This window comes from Phalangium opilio, unplaced genomic scaffold, assembly GCF_054372755.1.
Source record: "Phalangium opilio isolate 3A_F unplaced genomic scaffold, DU_Popi_V2 ptg000048l_1, whole genome shotgun sequence".
Taxonomy (NCBI): Eukaryota; Metazoa; Arthropoda; class Arachnida; order Opiliones; family Phalangiidae; genus Phalangium; species Phalangium opilio.
Genome location: NW_028324170.1, coordinates 1,305,440 through 1,327,761, shown reverse-complemented (window position 1 = coordinate 1,327,761; position 22,322 = coordinate 1,305,440). Strand labels below are relative to the sequence as shown.

The 22,322-nt window shown below is 33.8% G+C and overlaps 2 protein-coding genes across 6 annotated transcripts; one reads left to right on the top strand and one right to left on the bottom strand.

Moving 5' to 3' along the window:
* Positions 1 to 50: 50 nt before the first annotated feature.
* Positions 51 to 9,044, bottom strand: LOC149673569 (putative fatty acyl-CoA reductase CG5065). 3 transcript variants are annotated; one of them, XM_089839169.1, is made up of 10 exons: positions 8,761 to 9,044; positions 3,864 to 3,979; positions 3,444 to 3,560; positions 2,636 to 2,814; positions 2,393 to 2,572; positions 2,063 to 2,285; positions 1,750 to 1,996; positions 1,441 to 1,682; positions 1,246 to 1,373; positions 51 to 1,121 (listed from the first exon to the last, which is right to left on the bottom strand). In XM_089839169.1, the coding sequence occupies exons 1-10, from the start codon at positions 8,819 to 8,821 to the stop codon at positions 941 to 943; spliced, it is 1,674 nt and encodes a 557-aa protein (XP_089695295.1). In that variant the 5' UTR covers positions 8,822 to 9,044; the 3' UTR covers positions 51 to 940. The 3 variants fall into 3 exon arrangements, with proteins under 3 accessions (XP_089695295.1, XP_089695296.1, XP_089695297.1); XM_089839170.1 differs by lacking the exon at positions 8,761 to 9,044 and adding an exon at positions 6,865 to 7,173; XM_089839171.1 differs by lacking the exon at positions 8,761 to 9,044 and adding an exon at positions 4,890 to 4,908.
* Positions 6,251 to 22,302, top strand: LOC149673568 (putative fatty acyl-CoA reductase CG5065). Of its 3 annotated transcripts, none has more exons than XM_089839166.1 (10): positions 6,251 to 6,275; positions 19,513 to 19,664; positions 19,757 to 20,049; positions 20,118 to 20,190; positions 20,482 to 20,588; positions 20,700 to 20,922; positions 20,982 to 21,100; positions 21,159 to 21,398; positions 21,513 to 21,770; positions 22,016 to 22,302. In XM_089839166.1, exons 2-10 carry the CDS (start codon positions 19,572 to 19,574, stop codon positions 22,182 to 22,184), a joined length of 1,575 nt encoding a protein of 524 aa, XP_089695292.1. In that variant the 5' UTR covers positions 6,251 to 6,275; positions 19,513 to 19,571; the 3' UTR covers positions 22,185 to 22,302. The 3 variants fall into 3 exon arrangements, with proteins under 3 accessions (XP_089695292.1, XP_089695289.1, XP_089695291.1); XM_089839163.1 differs by lacking the exon at positions 6,251 to 6,275 and adding an exon at positions 17,969 to 18,285; XM_089839165.1 differs by lacking the exon at positions 6,251 to 6,275 and adding an exon at positions 19,281 to 19,427.
* The last annotated feature ends 20 nt before the right edge of the window (positions 22,303 to 22,322 follow it).

The window sequence follows — 22,322 nt, the reverse complement described above, 5'->3', positions numbered from 1 at the left end:
GACCCTGACCAGTAAGTAGGAAAATAACAACCCTAAAAACCAAATTTGAAAAAAAAAAATAGGAAAAAATTTATTTTTGTAATAATATCTATGGACAAAAATGGCCATTTTTTTTATAACTTGATCGTTCGTTACACAAAATATTAATGGCGCGTTTTAAAAGAAAAACATTTAACAAAGGGGGGGGAGGGGTCAAACAATGAAAATAATGAAGGCGTTTTGACTAGGCCTAGAACAAAATTAATCCCCTACTAAAGTAGAATACAACACCTAAGGTGGTATCCTTCCTTAAGTATAATAATGGCCTAGTGTATAGGCCTAATTTCATCCTTGTATTTCAAAAGTCAATTAAAAAATCAATTAACGAAAAAAATAATAATAACAACATTCAAAAAAATTAATTCCTAATTAAATTTCATAAAAAAATGGGGGGAGAGAGAGGGGGGGGATGGAATGTAAAATCTACTAATTAACTTTATTCTTTAAACTACCTAAATTAATTATTTAATTAAAGGGGGGGGGGTTAATCCCGAAAAAACGAATTAAATCATTTTGATAATATTTAAAGAATAAGTATTTTTTTACTCTCTCTCTCTCTTTAAAACAATTTATCCTAATTAAAAAAATTAATAACGTAAAATATAATTAAAATAATCAACTTACCAGTAATGAGGGGGGAATGGGGTGGGGAACGGGGTCAGGAGAGTTCAATTAATTATTGCGACGATATTTGTTTGTTTTTTTATGATGAATACGAAAAGTCAAGTCCGAAAAAAACGTATTTAAAAAAAATATATATATGTATTCCATTTTCACGTAACATCAGTTCACGTGTAAAAATGAGATGGGGCGGGAAGTTGAGGGGGGTAAATATTTACTTAAATTATATTGCGTTACGTCACACCTGGTCACACACAAAAGGGGGACGAATGGCGTCATTCTAAGACGTTAGACTCGGGTTGGTTGGCCATAGACTGTCAAAGGGAATGGCGTTATATAGTCTGACCAAAGTATTAATGCCAAACCAGGTCAAACTGTTAACCACGGTTGACCTTGAGAAGACAAACTTCCACAAAGCGATGAATATACCGGCGTTGGCGATCTTGTACGCCAAAGACATTCTAAGGATAAAATACCCGATTTTCAAATTAAATTCCCTGACCTTTTTGGACAATTTTTATTAAATCCCCTGGTGTTTCAGATTGTCCCCGACGCGTAGTAACAACCCCGAGTCCAAAAACTGACCTTTTTAAGTGTCTCCTAGCTGCGGGAATGGTGGAGTTGTCTTCTTTCATGACGTATTGCCGAATTCCCAACATGTAGGTCTCCATGTATTCGTACCAATCCAAATCTTTGATATCGAAACTGAACATCTAAAATAGAAGGATGACATCGTGAAAAATTCTACTTTAGGTACCTCATGTCCGACGGGTCACTTACGTCTTTGTCAACTTTATTCATTTCTTGGCCGAGCGCCAAGACGTTCTTGCAATGGAATTTCCATTCGTTCATGGTGAAGTATTCCAAACTACCAAAGGCCTTGTGAATTTTGTTGTACAATTTAATCATACTGGCCTTCTTCCCGATGGCCAAACTGACCAAGTCCATAGCAGCCGCTGGGAAGTAATGGTGGAACAGGATGGCGATGTTGTGAGCCGCGCGATTGGTTTTTGTACTCCCACCTGACCAAAGACATTTGTAATTTCCTCACCCAACGGCGTCAGGTGATGAAGAGTTGGTTTCACTTACCGGGATATCTGTAAACGTCTAAACTAGGATATTTGTAGATAATTGGCAAAGAATGGTCCCTAATAAGACTCCAACTGAGGGCGTTGACGCAACCGGAAGTGCAGTTATAGACGATCATGTTATTGGGTTTACGAGTAGCGGTGTGCAAGGCCACGGCCAACATCAAGTTGATGGCTACGTCAACTGGGATAAAATCCGCGTCGCATTTACCATCCAGGATAACACTCTTAACAACGCCTTTGGCAATCTGAATTTTTTTGTAACCGAAGGTTATGTCTACTGAAATCTTGAATTAATAAATGATATTAATTACGGCGGTCAAGAGTCCAGTTGGTCCATTAAGATTGTCGATCCATCCTGGGAATGGTTCCTTCCAAGCAGCAGTCACGATGGACGGTCTGACGATGGCAACTGGTAATCCACCAGCTTCCTCAACCAAGAGGTTCTCGGCTAATGCCTTGGTGAACGTGTAAGTATTTGGTCGGGTACCCAACATGGCTGGGGTCATTTTGTTTAAGTTTTCTTCGTCAACCCATCTAAGTTAGTCAACCAACCAAACGGAAATCAGTACACTTAGTCATTTCAGAATAAACTTTCAGCTATACTGTGGCAACTATAGACAAAAAAGGACCCAAGCACTTACTCCGTGGTATCGATGACACTTTGGGGTGTGACGGACATCGGGTAAACAACTTCGTCAATCTCGTGTCGATCGCAGTTGGCATACGCGGTGGAGACGTGGATCAGGGCTTCCAAACGAGGCAACTTATGACACAGTTCCACCAGTCTTCGCGTACCCAAGACGTTCAACTCAACAGCGACCCTGAAAAGAGCCAGGTTTTAAAACGCTTGATCCTAATAGAATCAGATGGATTACGAAACTTACTTCATTGGTTCGTCAAATCTGACAGTGGCGGCGGAATGAAATACGACGGATACGTCCTTGATCATTTTCTTCAGGTCATCCTCTTCGACTCCTAACTTGGGTTGAGTCATGTCTCCACTGACAAAGACCAACTTATTGAAGATACCGATGCCATGTTCGTTACGAACTCGGTCAAACAACTATGAAGAAATAATAACGTTTTTTCTTATTATTTAACACAAACTTCCCAAGGTTAATTTAATTCTATAATAAATTTCGGTTTTATAAAAGATTTAAATATTAAAACTGTGCGGTTGTATAAAGCGGTCCTCAACGTCTTTTAAGAGAAAGTGACAGAATGGGGATAATTTTAATAGCTGATAAACAAACCAATTAAATGTAATTTACAAGTCTTTCGAAATTAGGTACCACATTAAATAATACTTTAAAACCGAAACGGGTCTCTGTCGCAAGATTATCCTATAAATTTATACAATAATTTTAATTTAATCTTGATTAATCTATCAAAGATGTCAAGCATATTGTAAGAGGGAATAAAAAATAACCACCGTTATCTACAAATTTTATTATTGTAATTTCGACATTATAATCCCCATTAATTATTAAATAAGATTAAGGTAATTCACGTCGAAATAAAATTAATTCTAAATAAAATAACTCACAATTTCACGACATTTTAAGTCAAAGCCTATAATCACGCAACTTAGCCTTACAAAATTAAAGAAAAAGATGAAAATGAAGTTGGGTTTTTTTATTTTATTATTATTTCCTAAATGTCCTTGCGAATGTATTAATATTTTTGACTTACATTAGAATTAACCAAGGCTTCCAATCTTTGTTTGGGATTTTGACCTTTCTTGCTTCGCAATAACATATAAATGTTTTGAATTTCTGGACAAGTACGTAAAATCTTTTCAATTAAAACCTACAAAAGAAAAAAAAAAGGAACAGGCAATTAGGAAAAAAAACTGGAAGGTGAACGAAATCCATTAAAATTTGCAATATTTAGTTAAAAAATACGAAATTATAAATTCAAGTCACAAATGTATCAAATAATTTACGTTTGGAGGTAATTCAGTAATTTAAAATTTTAAATAACAACAAAATTAAAAATTTCGTTTTAAAATGGGCGTGACCTTATAAGAGTGTTTATTAAAGTAGCCTAAAGGGAAGATGACATATTTTTAAAGAGAAATTTCAAGGGAATTCAATTGAGATAGTTTGTTACCTTTCCTAGAAATCCAGACGCTCCAGTTATGAAAATACTACGTCCTTTCAAAAATTTAACTATTTGAGAGTCCTTGTCGTCCTCATACGGATTATTGTTGTTCGAATCATTCCGCGCTAAACAACAAATAAATAAATAAACAAACAAACAAACAAACAATTGAAAATATATGTTACACAATTATTAAAGAATTAATTGGATATTGCTATTATTTTGAAATCAAGGTTATCATAAAACTATTAATTTCATTATTAAAAACCAAAAATTCTAGAATAAATAGAAATAATCATAAGAATTCAACAAACTTTTATACCAAGTTTTTTAGTATAAAAAGCGATAAAATAAAATATTCATATTAATGAGTAATGAAATATGTCTGGGAAATTTTCTTCTTAGTGTAATAAACAAATTAATTTGCGTTTGCGAAGATAACTATCGATAATTTAGAAAAAAACTATCCTTGAAATTCGGAAAAATATTATCGATACTAAAATTCAAGGTTTTAACCAATAATAAAAACCACACTTTAATTTTATTCAAAACGAGTTTCAATATGCAGGGTTATTCCATAAAGTGTAGTATAGATCCTACCATTCCTTTTAGAAATACCCAGCCTTAATTAGCCTATTATTCAAACGATAACTTATAAAGTAACCAGGAAGTTTTCCCATATACATACATACATAATCCTTAGAAACATAAAACGATAGTAAATCATTTAAATTTTCCATTCTTCTAGTAGTGTCTTCCCCCTCGAGCTTGGGTGGTGTGGTTTTTTGGTTAAAGATTAGCCGATTTGTTAAGCAAATAAAACCTAGCATCTTATAAGCGTTTGAAATGAAATTGAAAGTCGCCAAAGACGACCTACATAATTCTGACAGCTAAGTACTCGTTGCCCCCAATTGCCGTTCACACCTTAACTAAATACTAATTCCATTAACAAGTTATTCTATAGAAAATAATACAGACGATTCTTTCTCTAGAGTTCAATGTTGAGCTATTGAAAAGTCAATTGTATTACCGTACCCATTCTTGGTAATGCAATCATTTTGGCGCCTAAAGTGTGGGTGGATGCATGGATGGAGTTATTAGGAATAAGTCCTTAACAACCAGGTTTTCCCTATAACTACCTATTTCTTTAAATTTGAGTTCCTCAGTTTGTTATAAAACAAGTCAACTGTTAACTCGGAAATTACGTTTTAAAATACACAATGGAAAGGGTGTTAGGAAATCAATTTTTGAAGCTCAAAATGTATCTTCTATGAATGACATTTGGCCACAACCCACAAGGGAACCCCGTTTAAAAGTTATGATTGGTAGTGTTTTACGGATGGCCCCCTTAAAATGAAGTAAAAAATTCAAAGTCACTGCTAATTTAACTGAGACGGTAATCCATAAAACACTCCAACGTTCGTAACTCTTAAATGGTGTCCTTCAGATCAAAATGTCTTCGAAAAGAAGTACATTTTGACAATTGCCCACTGAACATCAGTTCAACAAAACTAACCCTTTATTTATTGCAAGGAAAACGGTAAACCCAAGAAAACTTCACACCCATATTTTGTTTATCTTCCATTACAATCCCAGATTATCATCCCAAAACCTCTTACAACCCCATTCGCCCACTTTATATTGGTACACACAATTTGGACGACGGGAAAATTTGCCGGAAATGGTTTTAATCTCGAATACACTCCTCTTCTTCAGAATAATACGCTCACAGGGGGAGGGGGGTATAGGCTTTTGTTGCAATGCAATATTTTGAAAAAAGATCAAAATTGAAAAATAAGACACTTGAAATGTTTTTATACTTCTATTTTCAATTCAACTTAAGCGCATTTCATATTTCTAAAAAGAGAAGAGGGGCTTTTCTTATATAGGAATTTTTTTTGGAAAGATCTAGTCGACCCTTGGCCCCCACGTTGATCGATACTCACTCAAAAGAACCAAAGTTGACCCAAAGAGAGATAAACCAATAGAAACTAAACCATGATTTCTTTGGCGGATTAGTATACATGGATTCTAATTTCTAACAAACAGTTACAATTCACCTTCTCTTTATGCCAAAGATCCAAAACAAACGCGTTCAATACAGATGACTAGTCTAAATATTATTTTTTTACTCATTATACTTTATCTTTTCGTTTGAATTCCAATAAATATAATTTAATTTCCCAAGAATGTAAAAAACATTTTCTCAAGTACTGAAGTGTAGGCCTACTAAATTTATCTTCAGAAAAAATTGATTTCGTTTATTTTTGGTATTTAAACTTTCTCTCCTTAAAAAATACGTCTCATATCGACAAAACCAAACTAATTTTAAGTATTTCTAAACTCTTTCGATAAGTTAATCTAAAAGAAATAAACCCGCGGTATCAAAGATTAAAAAAAACCCACAGCTTTCAAATAATGGTATTTAATATTTTTCTTAATCACTATTTAAATAGGGTACGTTTATTTGTTAACGATGTAATTTTTAAGTAGGCTAGCTCAATTAACTATAAAGTCTTAATTAATATTGAAATTAAGTCCCGTTTTATTTAAATATTAAAACATTAATATTAAAATTCATCTTAACGTCGCGAATCTTTTAATCAGCTTTAATTAATTTTTAATTGCAATTAAATCAGGCTATTATAATGAATTTGACCTGGTCAGCAAGCCAATTTTTAAAGTAAAACACAAGTCGTCAAACTGACAATTGAAATTAATTTCAAATTCAAAGACACCACAATTAAAACAATATAATTATAAACCAACTGAGATTTAAGTAATTTAATCCAGAATTAATATGACAAAACTATACTCCTGATAACGTGAAATAATATAACCTAATTACTCAGACCTGGTCAGACACTGACACTGATTTAAAATTAAATAAAAGCAAGTGACCAAGCATGAACCAAATGACCATTGAGCCCAAATAATTATTATTTTCATAACGGTGAAAGAACTAATACTAATACTAATCCTAATAAAAAATAAAACAAATGCAGCTTACATTTAGTGAAAACTGATGAACTGACATCAGTTTTATCGCTGATATAATCGGACATCTTTAGTTTAAAAGAACTAATTGCCACGAAATCAGATTGCAATTATAAATAATTCCTAGACTTTAACACCGATCTTTGAAATACCAACTGTATAGTGGCACTAAATACTTTAGAATGAACTAAAATATACTTTAGCGATTTTATTCCCCGACTGATAATTAGCCGCGTTCTTAGAGAAGACTGAAGATTGAAGAAGTTAGTATACTCTGTAGTCCGTATATAGTATACTTTCCAAAAGTTTGTTTTCACTGATATAAGCTTCTTTTTACTACAACGTCAATCGACACGCTAGTAATATAGAAAGGGGGAAGTATCCCCCTTTCGGGGGTGAAATCTAAAAGGGGGCAAGGTTAACATTAAGACTCTTGAGTCCCAGTATTGCGAAAAAAAAAGAAAGAACCGTACGCATTTGTTGAACACCCCCAATCCAACACTTCTTACTAACTCAAGGTGGACCAATATATCTTTCGGGTTTTTTTTTTTTACACCAGGGTTAACACTCAAATTGCGTGCGTTTTTTGCGCATGACCAGGGGATTGGTAACGCGCGAGGTTTAGCCACTTGTGATTTATACCATCATTATTGTCACAATAAATAAGTTATGTTCCATAAGTATGACACTTCCTATACTTCGTCGTGATACTAGAGACTTACAGCTCGAGCTAATTCGAGAACGACAAGTGAGAATTGAAGTACTACACTTTGTGGTTAATTTTGCAGGACTTCCATCTTCCTATTTAGTCTGTACTAAGCCCCAATTTGTCAGCGCCTCACCAGGCGTCGCTTTACCTCGAAACTATGACCTACGTCACTTCATGACAAGCTCCGGTTTGTAACCAGTGTCAAACTTATGGAAGCTATCTTACTTATGTATGTACTTCCCTAAAATGTTGTATAATTATCGTAATGCTAAACAGCAAAATCAGAGCTAAATTTCTACGTATTTACTCTAGTTTTAATTGGCAACAAAAAATTGTTTAACAAGTTGGTATTGGCGAAAATCGTTTAACACTGAAACTTTGAGTTAACTTTGGAGTGTCATACTTATTGTGCCGTTAGGTTACTTATGTTTCACCCTTTGTAATATCCCTATTCAATTTATCAACTTAAATTTATGGTAATTGCGTAATGATAAAGAAAATTAAATAGAAAACCTTTGTAAAACAAACCGGGTAAGATGAGGAAGATTTTAGAGAAATTCGTAATAGACATAGGCCCTATTGTCAATAATAATAGTCTAATATATAAATAAACTATGATTTAAATTTAATGATGATTAACGATCTTAATTTTCAGGCTTGAAAAAAGGTGCCAAATAAAAATCGATAAATAATTGTTCCTTTGACTTTGAAACGTATGATTACTACTCTAGCTTTGGAAACTCCTTGGAGATATCGTAATCCTTACTGCCACCTACCCAATTATGCTAAACATTCGGATTTACACACAGAGATATAATTATTTTACAATTAAAACAAGACTACAAACAAATGTTTAAGCCAAAGTCGATCTTGAACTTGGAAACATGGCGACCACTTTTCCTTGACCTTCTTATGCTTAACAACACTTTGTTCTTCAGCAAAGGGGTCTTTGAATAGTGGACGCACCGAAGTACTGTACTATTTTTGGAACCCCACAGGACCTTAACCCCGACTTCAAATCGAATCTACACCTTCCCTTATAGTATGTCATAGACACGTGCCACATGACCTTGAAATAATGATCTTTTCCATAAATAAATATAAAACTACCCTTTTTTTAAGACCTTTTAATTCTACAACGTTAAATCAAACCAAAGAACTGAACTGAACCGAAAAAAGATGATAAACGTTAACACTTACCTTTATCAAAATTATTGTTGTTTGTCAAGCAACACTTGCGGGGTTTCTTATAGCACTGCATCGTTTATAAAACCAAACGCAGATCGTGTCGGGCGAATGTTTGTTTAACTTGTTGTCGCGAATATTACGATTTCAGCAAAAAAGAGTTGTTTTATTTTGATTAAAAATCTAGATGAAAGATGACGCGATTGGACGGATGAACTTGAAAATTTCTTGGTTTGTTGGTAAGCAGTCTCTTCCTAAGCTCATGCACCCTTTTTAAAAATGAAATTCTAATTCGAAATTAGGGAGTCACGGGGCCAATAAGGGTCACACAGTTTCTACGACTCCGATCCTGCCACTCTGAAAAGTAAAAGAGAGAAGAGACATTTAAACCGAAGCCAGGAATATTTCTTTGACTAATTACAGTCAAACTGAGACACTAATTGCGTCGTGAACAAAATAGGGGGCGTGCTGTTCATACCAGAGAGTGTGTGTGTGTGTGTGTGTGTGTCTGAATATGGACCTTTTTCTAATATAGCTGTTCACCCAATTTTAAACTGAAAGTATTACATATTTATTCCCCATGTCACTTTTATAATAACCCGGTAGGTATTTAATGGGATAATTGGATATTTAATTTATTATTGGGGGCAGTAACCCCTCCCCCGCTTATTTTAAGAGCAGGTTACCAACGAAAATTCCCAAAAACAACTTCGGAATATTATTTACAAATCATATTTTAATTTATTAAAAAATTAAATTTCAGTCATATCTGCTTATTAGGCATTTGAAATTAATTAAGATTTAAAGTTCAGAAAAAAGAGCGCTAAATGACTCGACTCCTTTTATAAAAGAAAATACCATAATTACGGTCGGGAATTAAAACTATAAAATTATGACAGCTAATCAATCACTAATTAAAAATGAAATAATTTTTTTTTTTGAAAATCCTAATAAAGAAAAATTCACAATGGCGGTTTACCCGGCATGCCTTGGGGAAGCAAGTTATCTTATACTTTTATTTTTTTTTCTGGCGTATATAGTAGTAGTAATTTAGTTTAAGGCGCTATTTTCAATTTCCTTAGAAAAAATAACGGGATTCTTTCCGTTTCTTTATAAAACCTCGAAGCTATATACCTCAAGTTGCAAAATACTAAAAAACATCACCGAAATATATAGGAAAAGAAACTTCGGAAGTAAATAAAAAGCTAGGAAGAACGACTATAACTTACTTCTTATTTGAGGGATGTTATATTTATTTATTTATTTATTTATTTATTTATGAAAAATTCGAATTTAAAATGTTACCATAAATAAAATAACACAAAATAAGTGTGATATTCACTCAATTTTAATTAATTAGGTGTGTTAATTTGCTTGTAAACTGATTTCCTCCAAACCAATTTTAATTTGTTTAATAATTTGTTGCCAATCGAGGATTCGTTAAATAGTTATTAGGGGGGGAGCCAAACGCGTAGTGGTAATTAACAAAATTTAATTGCTAGCATTTTATTTAATATTTTATATAGATGCACTCAACGTTTAATTTTAATTAATTGCGTTAATTTGCGAGTGAACCGATTTCCTCCAAACCAATTTTAATTACTTAAAGAATTTAATTGCTAATCAAGGATTCGTTAAATAGTTGGCAATTAATAATTGTTATTAATGGCAATTACCACACAAAACTTAACTACATGTATCTCCTTTAATATTGTAGATAGCAACATGATTCCAATTTCGATATATTAATAATTTTATACGCTATTTCGATTAAAACCGAAATAATCATAGCCCCAGATTAACCCCTTTTAAGAAATTAACAATATCTCAATTAATGGAAAGTGAATATCATACTTATTTTCGTTAAGTTTACTTATGACATTACTAGGACGATATTAAATTAGGTACGACACCAGTTGCCAAGTCTTAATTTCATTAGAAAAAAAAGAACGCGATAGTAGCGCCTTGACGCCAATTATAAGCGTAATAAAAGGCATTTCATTGAAGGTTTAACTAAGCGTAACGGAATTGTATAAAGACGCTAAGTGTTTCACGAGTGACTAATACCCAAGTATTCAACAAGAGACCCTTTTCATTTCCTGAGCCATTGTTTAAGAGGCGATGATTTTGCCGATTTTCTTAAAAGATCTAATTCCAATCTAATAGATACGATGCAGATACATATTTATTAGACCTAACCGAGGGGACAGACACTACAAGTCAAAAAGTTAAGATTCGGGGTTCGGTTACACGCGACATTACACAGAACATTTTGTTTTTAATTTTACTTATAATTAACTCACCGACGGTTAATTATGGGTAATTAACTTATAACGCTTCTATTATAGTATTTGTGGTAAGACAGTTCAAGAGGAAATGAATTTTGAATTGAAAATGCAAATTTTATTATACTTTGCCCTAAGGTACGAAGTGTTTTGTTTCTAATCCCATAATTAAATATAAGCATTTTATTTTTAAGCTTTTAACTTAATTTTAGGGGTCATCAGTTAAGCACTCGAATCGTAACTTGTGAAACGGTTGCAATAGATATTACATTTTCGACTCAAAAATTTTCACCCGTGCAAAACACTGTATTTGGGTCCTCACACCATTTATGGAACACCTCTGCATATATTAAACTGAAAAATATTTCAGGATGATTGCAATAGATATTACATTTTAGACTCAAAATTGTTTGCCGATGCAAAAACTGCACTTTGGGTCCTAAAATCATTTATGAAACACCCCTGCATATATTAAAGTGAAAACCGAAATAAACGTTTACAACTTCAACGTTGAGATAAAATAGTTAGTATAACTTAACGATTATTAAGCACGGGTTAATAAATTCACGCGTTTCGAATTCAATAGCTGTCCTTGAGTTATATGATTAACAATTGTAAGTAATCATTAAATAACCATATTCATGTCCCATACAAATATAACAAGGAAAATTTATAGAACTAAATTTTTAAACCAGCGATTGTTATAATGAGATTCATCTCTCTTTCAAACATAATAAGGAAAATTTGTAAAACTTAATTCTCAAAACATGGATAATTATAACGCAAAATTGCATAATATTAATTTTAAACTGAAATTTAAATTAAGGTAATTATAGTGCAAAAAAACAAAATCATTTAAAACTCATAAACGAAGAAATTTCAAATGAACATATAATTATACAGACTTAAAAATCCAAAACCATTTAAAATTCATAAATGGACAAATTTCAAATGAACGTAATTATAGACTCAAAATTCAAACCCATTTAAAATTCAAAAAAAAAGAAATTTCAAATATCGCCTAAAAATATCAAAGTATGAACATACCTTTGTTGTTGAGTGTTTTCGAAACAAACAAATTTCAGGAAAAAAAAATAAAATAAAGAAAAATAAATAAATAGTTTTAACCACAACACGTTAATTTAACGCGAGTTTAATTTAACTATAATTAATTAATTAGTTGATTAATAATAATAATAAAAGTGACCCGCGAAAACTATACGTTTTTTTGAAGATGGCGACCGTCGGGGAGTTTGGGTGTTAGCGTCTGGAAGGACGGTAATAATTTTAATTTCCGGGGTCAAGTTACAAGTTAAGGAAAGGTCAAAGGTTAAGGGGGTGAGAGCGACGGGATTTCGAACGCGCTAAGCAAACGGGTGAATTCGAAATGGAAAGCGATTTCATTCGGCAAACGAATAATATCCGAAGCGAAATTAAAGGCCGGACTCGAGAAGAAAAAAAAAGTGTGTGTATATTTTGAACTGGAGGGGCTTCCGCCAACCGAGATTTCTTTTTCTTACTTTTTTTTTGACTTTATCCGCGACTGTGATGCTAGGAGCCAAAAAATATGTGGGTCATAAAAATGAATTGAACCAACTTTAAAACAACTCCTCCCGCCGCCCAGACTTAAACCTAACACGCCACTATAGACTGTCAATAGAAATATATTACCCGAGAAGTTACATCATTAACGAAAAATAAAGTTAGTTCAACCAGGGATAGATTTAATTTTAGAAGTAGGAATGGAGTCTAACGGTTAGTATTTACTTCAGTTATTCCGACTCATAGCCCACCCAGTATAGAGCCCCTCCCTCCAACACGTCGTAACGAAGTTTAAATTTTCTTGGTGGCTCACTTAAACTACGTTTTGATGACGTTGCTGACGGGGACGGCGAAAAGTACGTAATTCCTTTTTACCTCTGTCGCTATGACCCTCCCGCCTCTTCTTTCATACCCCCCCCGTCCCGTGGAAGGGGGTCCGGGACTTTGACGCGTGCCCACATTACTCTGTTCTCCATTCCTACTTCTAAAATTAAACCTATCCTTGGTTCAACAAGAGATGATTGCACTATGATTTAACAGATTCCTTATTTCAAAATTTTGAAGAGACTTTTCAATGGAAAGAAAAAGTTTTTACTGTCCGTTTTAGAGTTATTTTCTCCGACCAAATTTTAATTTCCCTTCTACTTGTAAGTAGAAAAATTAATATTTATGAACTTGTGGGTCTAAAAGTGACCCATACCATGAACTTCCACAGTATGTTCCATAATATTCTGGTAGGACAGTGGGATGATTCTATGCGAAATCTATTTGAGTCTCGAAAATTTACTTCATCCCTAAACAAGTTACTTAATTGAACTTCGCGTTAATTTACTTCTCGGACAAGGGAAGGTAAGGGGGGGGGAAGAGATTAGTTTCACGTTTAAAAGGAGAATTTTTTCACATTTCTATATAAAACCAGGGATCAGAGAATAAGAGAGAGAGAGACTCTCTCGCATATTCGCGTCATAAGCTATTTTCCTGGTAGACCTATATATATCCACCAACCGGACATACAAAAATACGGGAGTCAAGCCGAGCTAATACCCAATCACACACAACACACACACCACCACCCACCCAGAAATTCCGAAGATTCATTGAAAAACGTTTGAAACGTGAACTTTCTCTCAATTAAAATTAAAAATTTCATTTACTAAGTCGGAATGAAATCTACCATTTTAATTTTAAAATTTACTACCTAATTAGCTAACCGGCATTGCCCTTGGTGTTTAAAATGACTAGAAACCGGGAAGAGTTTCCAGTCTATATAGAAATTAACCACTAAGTAGTCTTTGGACGCATCCCCTAAGAAATAATCCACGTGAAAGATTTTTAAAAGTTGTTATTTTAGAACTTTAAATTTTTTTAAAATGATGCGAAATTAGTGGTTTGGAGTCTCGAATTTGACGTAATTTACTGGCTTAATGGTTATGGATTCGCCGGGTTAACCTTGAAAAAAACTGAAAAACAAGCCCGTCCTAATGAACCCCAATATCCCTAGTGTTACTGCTATCAATCACGCAGTTTGCAAGATGAAATTAAGTAACAAATTGTGTCTGTGCCTAAATAACAAACATGCAAGCAAACAAACATCTTAATTAAAAATACGTAAGATTAAGTGCACGTACACCTAAATCTCTTTAAATATTACTCCATAGCATATTGGCAGATTAATTAGCAGCCAATTAGTTGACGCGCTTTGGTCACGTGATTACTTTTGCCGAAAAAAATTCACCAAACAAATCAGGTCGTTTGAATTTTTACCTGGAAATTGATATCATCCCGTTGCTGATACCTCTGGCTATGTCAACTACAACATAACCGGGGTATCTTCTCGGTATTATATTATAATTTACCTATATGACTAATATAATTCATAAATAAAACTTTAAAGTTATCTTAAGGTAAGGTAAGAAAAGATTTTAACGAGATAAAAAAAAAAACTGCGCTCCCGGCTTGTTTACATATCGAACTATATTTTGAGTCCCGTTAACCGGTTCCGTATTTAACGAGAGAAAAAAATGAATGATCTATTTACCCTTAATCGACATTTATGTAAAATATTTTAAGTTACGAAAGACTATTTAAAATAATTATCCTACACAATACATTGTTTCGTTTTCAGGCTAGGAGGATGCATACCATTTACACCAGGATTCCTATAGCTACTTGGAGGACAAAGTCTCCATTTTTATCCTCCAACTTTGAATTATAACTCAGATCATAAGTTTATAAGATATTTTCCATAAGTATGACACTACCTGTACTTCGTAATGTTAGAGACTTGCAGCTCCAGCTAGTTCGAGAACTACAAGCGGGAATTGCATAACTACACTCGGTGGTTAATTTTGCATTTAATCTTCCTATTTACTCTGCATTACTAAGCCGACCGTTGACAGCAGCGCCTCACCAGGCGTCGCTTTACCTCGAATCTATTACCTACCTCACTCACTTCATGAAAAGATCCAGTTTGTAACCAGTGACAAACTTATGGTGAACATGTCTTATGAACTTATGCTCCGATGGATACATAGTTTTCAGACTAGAAGGATTGATACCATTTACACAAGGAGGCCAGGCCACTAGGACAAAGTGCAGTGCCAAATATGGCCTGAACTCCTGGTGTAAATTGTATCAATCATCCTAGTCTGAAAACTATGTTATAATAGAAGATAATTAGTTACTGGGTTTAGATATCTTCCGTTGACAGTTCATTATAGCGAACTTAAGACAAAACTAAATGAAACTAAGCATTCCGACCTCTTCAATAGATAGTTTTCACACATGGAGGATTCATACCATTTACACCAGGAGGCCAGGCTATCTGGAGGACAAAAGCAGACGGGTTTTTGTCCTCCAGGTAGCCCGGCCTCCTGGTGTAAATGGTATGAACCCTCCATGTGCGAAAACTATCAATACTGAATAATTAAATCAAATACCGTAGGTTAACACACTTCCGAATACACACGATATATACTTAAGACGTTAAAAATATACATATTAGTGTAGTCGTACCGGTACAAGACACCATAATATACTAGAGGTTATAGGTATACGTTATTTTTGGAGGAAAATTCGACCAATTTTTTTTTTATATTCTCGATTGAAAGGTAAGGAGAGGAGGGGAGGGTGGAGAGAGGAGGAGGATGGGGGGGGGGCTAAACTTTCCCATTAAAGAAAGAATGTAAAGTCAGTTTTGAAACTTTCGTTTTCTACGGTGTAAATATATAAAAAACCTAAATACGCCCTATGGTGATCTTTTTTTTCTTTCGGCTTGTCTTACAGAACGAGGCTAGTGATTAATATATTATAAAAATTCAACTTCCGCCATCAAGCTTCCGTTCTCAGCTACGACCCAATTTCCAAAAAATTCAAATATACCCCCCAAAAATACCCAAAGACATTTTGGATATATTGAAAAGAAAAAAAAAATATCATCGATATTCGATAAAAGTTTCTCTCAAAAGTGCAAAAACTCTAGAACATCGTTTTGAAAATGATCTTAAGATTAGGTAGGGGGGGAGGGATTCTTGAAGGGTATGACACGATGACGTTTAATTGTCAATTGGTACGAAATTTATTCGCGTCAAAAGGACCGATACCAGACGTATAAAATCATAAATGTATCTTTTTCTGTTTATATGGAATTCCAAATATAATTATTTATATTTAACCTATTGCATCACGTTTAAATACGCAATTAACAACACTTAAAAGGGAAAACCCTTAAGTGTATGATAGGCCCAATGGTCCTTCTCTACACAAAGATATGAAATTCGCGATAATACATCAATAACATCTCGAGAAAAATGGAGGGGCTAATCACTCTTAGATTTATCGTACAGCGATTACACTTCAAAAATAAAGACTTTACCTACCTATTAGAACAAGTACAGATACAGGTACAACTCGTACACAGATTCAAAAGTTAGTAACTAACCCCTCGGAGTAAATAAATATTCTAGATATTAATTCCGATCCGCTTTCTTAGATTTTAAACAAAAGACGGACGGATAAACGGATATACGCTCCTGATGATGATATCAAAGAATGATATCAAATCAAATCTAACATTGACTTAAACGCTTAAATGAATTTTCAGGTTAACTTTTACGAATGGGAGACACTGTCTCTCCTGTAGGCAATTTAGACTGAACTGTCACGTTGCGGAACATGTGTGTAGAACTACTCTAGACAAATTCATCACGTTGCGGAACATGTGCTTAAAGTCCTCGGGCTATTATTTGACCCCAAATAAATTTAAACAAATAAAATTGAAGTTAATTAATTTGAAATAGAACCCTTTTCGAAAGTTGACTCTAAAATATTTGACCCATTGTCAATAATACCAGTTTTTCTTAGTAGACCTAATAACCTATTCAATTTCATTAAAAAAACACAACTGAAAGTTCACTGTATCTATCAACAATATTTAAAAAAAAAAGAAATTATTTGAATTCCAGAGTTCGTTTTGACGCCCTAGGTCACCAAACCAAACTCAATTCCAATGATTAACTAAATTACATTCGTCCGTTTTTATAGTGAAAGCTACTAAACGGGTTTTGAATTTTGTATTAAAAAAATATGAGTGACTGATTTGCAATATTATTACGTAATTGGGTCTTTAATTACGGATTAAATAAATCTCGATAAACACCTTAAATCTTACCACACTCTAATCGTACAAACGAAATGCCTTGGTCTAACTGTTCATTTACTAAATAATTTATTTATTTCTAATTCAACAAGACATTAAGCCTAATTTGAATAAAGACGAACTAAATCCTTACCAGATAAATAACGCTTTGGAATTCCATTTCATTATGCCCGACTAATTAGAATAAAGTTAATTTTAATTATTATTGCAATTCGCGAACTCTCACGACCCCGGAATAAACTAAACTCAAAATTAAATTACGAACTCTCCGACGGGTCACGGCTAAGCCAAAATAGGTGAAAATAAATTTTGGTCTACTTTACACCGGAAATAAGATTAAAAGACCCGCTCGAAAAAAGCCGTATAAAAACACGGATTCTTTCACGAGTTTTATGTCGCCATCTATCGGCAATAAACTGAACTGAATAAAAAAGGCGGGAAATTTCCAGCGGGAAGTTCAAACTGCGAAACTGAGTGACAATTTTCTTTTAACTTTAAAACGATTCTTTTAACGTTTAGGCTTAGTTTTAATTAATAAAATTATTTATATTATTAATTTTAATCAAACGCTTAGTGTCGCTAATAAGTAAAATACGTGTCCGACGGTATAATTATTATAAAAAAAATTCCTTTGAAAACTTGAAAAAAAAATTTCTCGACGGGGTAGATTCCCGAATCCCTAGCGCGTGAAAATAAAACGTTTCTCTTCCTGTTCCGCTATTGGCTGATTGAAACGATACGGTCACGTGGTTACCAGTACAAACATAAAATTACAACCTGTTTTGCCATATTTCCACGCTTCTTTCAAAAAAATAGAAAAAAAGAAATAGCTCCTAGGGATGATTTTATTCGAAATCAAATGTTAAAAGCGTTCTGATCAAAAAATTACGTTGCCTTTGCCTTTATCGATTCATCCTAGGAACTTTAATTTTAATTCCAACTTGAACTCTAAATGAGTAGTTAAGTTTAATTAATTTTAAATTAAATCAATAATGTCCAAATCGTGGGCCGTTGACGTAAAAAATTCCAAATTCTACGGAAATGCATCCAAAAACGGTGAGTTTGATAGATTTTAAAATTTCAAAAGTTTTAACATTTTTTAAAGTGAAGTCGCGGCTGTTTAATACAATAAGGAAAGAAAATACTATTTGTCAGCTGTAGTTTAATCTACTTTGAAGAATAATCTAATCAGGGTTAGTTTAGTTTAAGTTAGGTTAGACACGAAAAACGTTTGAAATTTTTCATAGTTGGTTTTCATTTTTAAATTTTACCAGAAAAATAAATATACATATTTTTTTTGTGGCATAATTCTAACCATTAAAGATGTTGAGCATCGTTGGTGGTGACGATTCAAGGTCTTTTAAACCATGGTTAAATTGCATTATAGATTTATGGGTAAATTTTTCAACTATAAATCATGAGCGTATAATTTTAAGTTGCAACAAAAATAAATGGTTTCGCAATAAACAAACCGGGCTGTCACCGCTTTAACTAAGTTACCTTTAACCGTACGAGAAAATAACATTGAATGCCGGTTCTCTATTACGGATAAACCCGAGTATGACTAAAAACCTAAAGTTCAAATGAAATTACATTTAATTGATGTGAAATTTCTAATTAAAGCGCAAATTTCCTCCATACCTCTGCGCGATAAATAGACCTATGATCTTCCATTAAAAGGAATATAAACCTATTAATATTAGTAATAAACTTAAGCGTGTATTCGTAGGAAAATTAAACAGATTCATGGTAGTAGTAGTTGTAGTATTATGTCTAGTAATGGCAACGCGCGTTATCTTTCTATAGAATCTAATACACTTTAAGGTAAGGATCTGTCATTAATACAACTATAAAAAAAGAAAAAATGACGGTGGGTCGTCGGAATTTCAAGGTTCATTAACCTTATTTAACCTAGTTTTAAATGAGTCCACGTAAATCCAAGGAGCGTATATCTATCTGTTTAATCCTCCTAAAATCGGGGTACCAGGACCGAAAATCAGGAAAAACTATAGCTTTTAAAAAAATCTATTTAACTTTCTCAGAAAGACTCGAATATTTGTCCGGAAAAGAGCTTTTATATTACTCTAAAGAGGGCTTTCGAAATTTATATTGAACAAATATATTTCCAAAAAATTCCCCAAATATTTTTAAGTACTTTTCGAGTGATTTGAAGAAATTTGAAAAGAAACGTTTGTTTGGTGGGGGTACTTTCCACTTTTACACGAAAACAAGTTGGTTATAGTAATATAAGCGTTTGTTTTACCTTGCTGTTTTGTTGGAAAGGTTCCCCTAATGATGATGACGAAATAAATCAAGAATTCGGAGGCGCTGAATCGTCCAGAATGGGTTTAAACGTTGATGAGAGTTCGGCCATCGCTAATTTTTATAAAGACAAAAGTGTTTTTATAACGGGTGCAACTGGATTCGTAGGAAAAGTAAGTTTAAAAGCCCAAATGATTGAAATTTACCTGTTTTAACGCCTGTCATAATAAAGTCTAAATCATTATTAAATTCACCTTTTTCATAGGTATTGCTAGAAAAATTGTTAAGATCATGCAGTGGTTTGAAGACCGTTTACGTCCTGCTGAGGTCCAAGGAAGGTCAAGATTCGAGGCAGAGACTGGACACCATTTTGAGCTTGCAAATGTTCGATAGAATCAAGAAGGATAATCCGACCATTTTGACCAAAGTCGTGCCAATAAACGGGGACATATCCCTGCCCAATTTGGGTATTAGCCAATCGGATCTGTCCTTGTTGAGCAACAATGTGGCGGTCGTCTTTCATTGCGCGGCCACTGTCCGTTTTGACGAACCTTTCAAGTAAAAATACTAACTTTATTAAGCTTAAGTTAATAGTCTCAAGATTTAATGTTTTTAATCATTTTTAGAACGTCTGTCGATATCAATGTTGTGGGCACCAGAAGGGTTTTGGAAATCAGCCATAAAATGACTCAATTAGCGGTAAGTCGTTTTGCCAAGAGTCACAGTAACTTTTGACTAGTAATAGGCATACAGAACGATATTTCCCGCCTTTAACAGTACTAACAAGTTAAAGTGAAATTCATTCATATAGGGAGTAATGTCCCCGAAAATTTGCATTATTACTTTAATTATTATTTTAAACCTTCAAATAATGACAGTAATTTAAAGACACTTAATTTTTGATATCCAATATTATAATTTTTCTTATCCAATATTATCTGCCAAAAACTCTTTAAATTTCTTACATTGTTATAAACTGTTTTTCATAAGGCATTAATCCACGTTTCTACTGCGTATGCCTTCTGTAATCGAGATGACATCGATGAAATTGTTTATAACGAACCCGTTCCACCCCAAAAAATAATAGACGCATCTGAGTAAGTGGCACATTTCGCGACCTAACTAAATTCAAAAACAAGTTGGGCAGTATCGATATAAAGGGTATTTCACACCCTACAAAAGAAACCAATTCTAACATATTTCTACAGATGGATGAACGAGGACTTGTTATCGAGTGTGGTTCCCCAATTACTTAGTGGTCGTCCGAGTAATTACCATTACACTAAAGCGGTAGCCGAAAACCTCCTAATTCAAGAGGGTGGTAATTTACCAATGGCCATAGTTCGACCTTCAATTATTTCTGGTTCTTGGCGGGAACCATTACCAGGATGGGTGGATAATTTTAACGGACCGAATGGATTTATAGTGGCTGTAAGTACAATAATTCTGTAGTACTTAATTTAATTAAACTGAATAACTTTTGATTTCAGACTGGTAAGGGTGTACTGCGTACCATGGTGGTCCGAGGCGATATCGCGGCTGATATGGTTCCAGTTGATATAGTTTCTAATATGTTAGTGGCTACCGGATGGTACGTCGGAACCAGAAAGTAAGTCTTAACGAGTCGCTATCTTAAGCCTTGGTTTATAAAATGCTTATTTACGTAGACCAAATAACACCATGGTCTTCAACTGCACGACTGGACCATTTAACAAGATAACTTGGGGTGATATCCATCGCATTTCCTACCCCGTCTTATTGAGATACCCCAGTATGGAAATCTTCCGCTACCCTGGTGGTAGTTACAAAACTAGCAGGTTCTACAACTCAATCTGTCAACTGTACCAGCATTATTTACCAGGGTACATCGTTGATATGTTAGCGCGTGCCACGGGACATAAACCAGGGTAAGTTTAGGGATAGAACAAGCTTACCTAGGCCTAACCTAACTTAAACCTAACGCACTACAAAACTAATACTATACTATGTTCAAAATGACTTTGTTACTTGCCTGATAATAGAATGGTTCAACTTTATCACCGAATTCACCGAGCTTTGGGTTTCTTGGAGTATTTTACAACAAAAGAGTTTACATTTCACGCCAATAACGTTGTAACGTTAATGAACGAACTTGAAGGTCGGGATAAAGAAAATTTCACCTTTGATATCCGCGACATTGGCTGGCACGAATACGTCAGTAATTACGTCAAAGGGGTCAGGAAATATTTGCTCAAGGAGGACGAGTCCACCATTCCCGCAGCTAGATCCAAACTGAGAAGGTAATTTGAGGGGGCGAAGTTGAAAAAATCGTTAAGCCTTAGTTATTCAATTTTTGAGACATTCTTTTAAGCCTTAGTTATTAAATTTTTGAGACATTATTTTAAGCCTTAGTTATTCAATTTTTGAGACATTCTTTTAAGCCTTAGTTATTCAATTTTTGAGACATTCTTTTAAGCCTCGTTTTTCAATTTTTGAAATTACGCGCGCTTTAATGTCACGTGATAACTATAATTCTTGGTTTCAGAATTTACCTGGCTGGAAAATTACTTCAATTTCTGGCCATCTTAGGTACTTTACGTCTAATTTACAATAATTCTCGTTTTGTTCGTCGATGGTATTGGAGAATGTTCTTCCAATTGGCTCAATTACTTCAAGGACCACTTTCAGGTCCACTTTCCTACATTTTGGGATAAAACTTGAAAAAAATCACAAAAATAATCAAAACTAAATGTTAAAATAAATATAAATATAATTGTACTATTTTCTTTATCATAATTATATATTCTATAATAAAATATATTTTCTTACCAACGAAGTCCATTAATTACCCT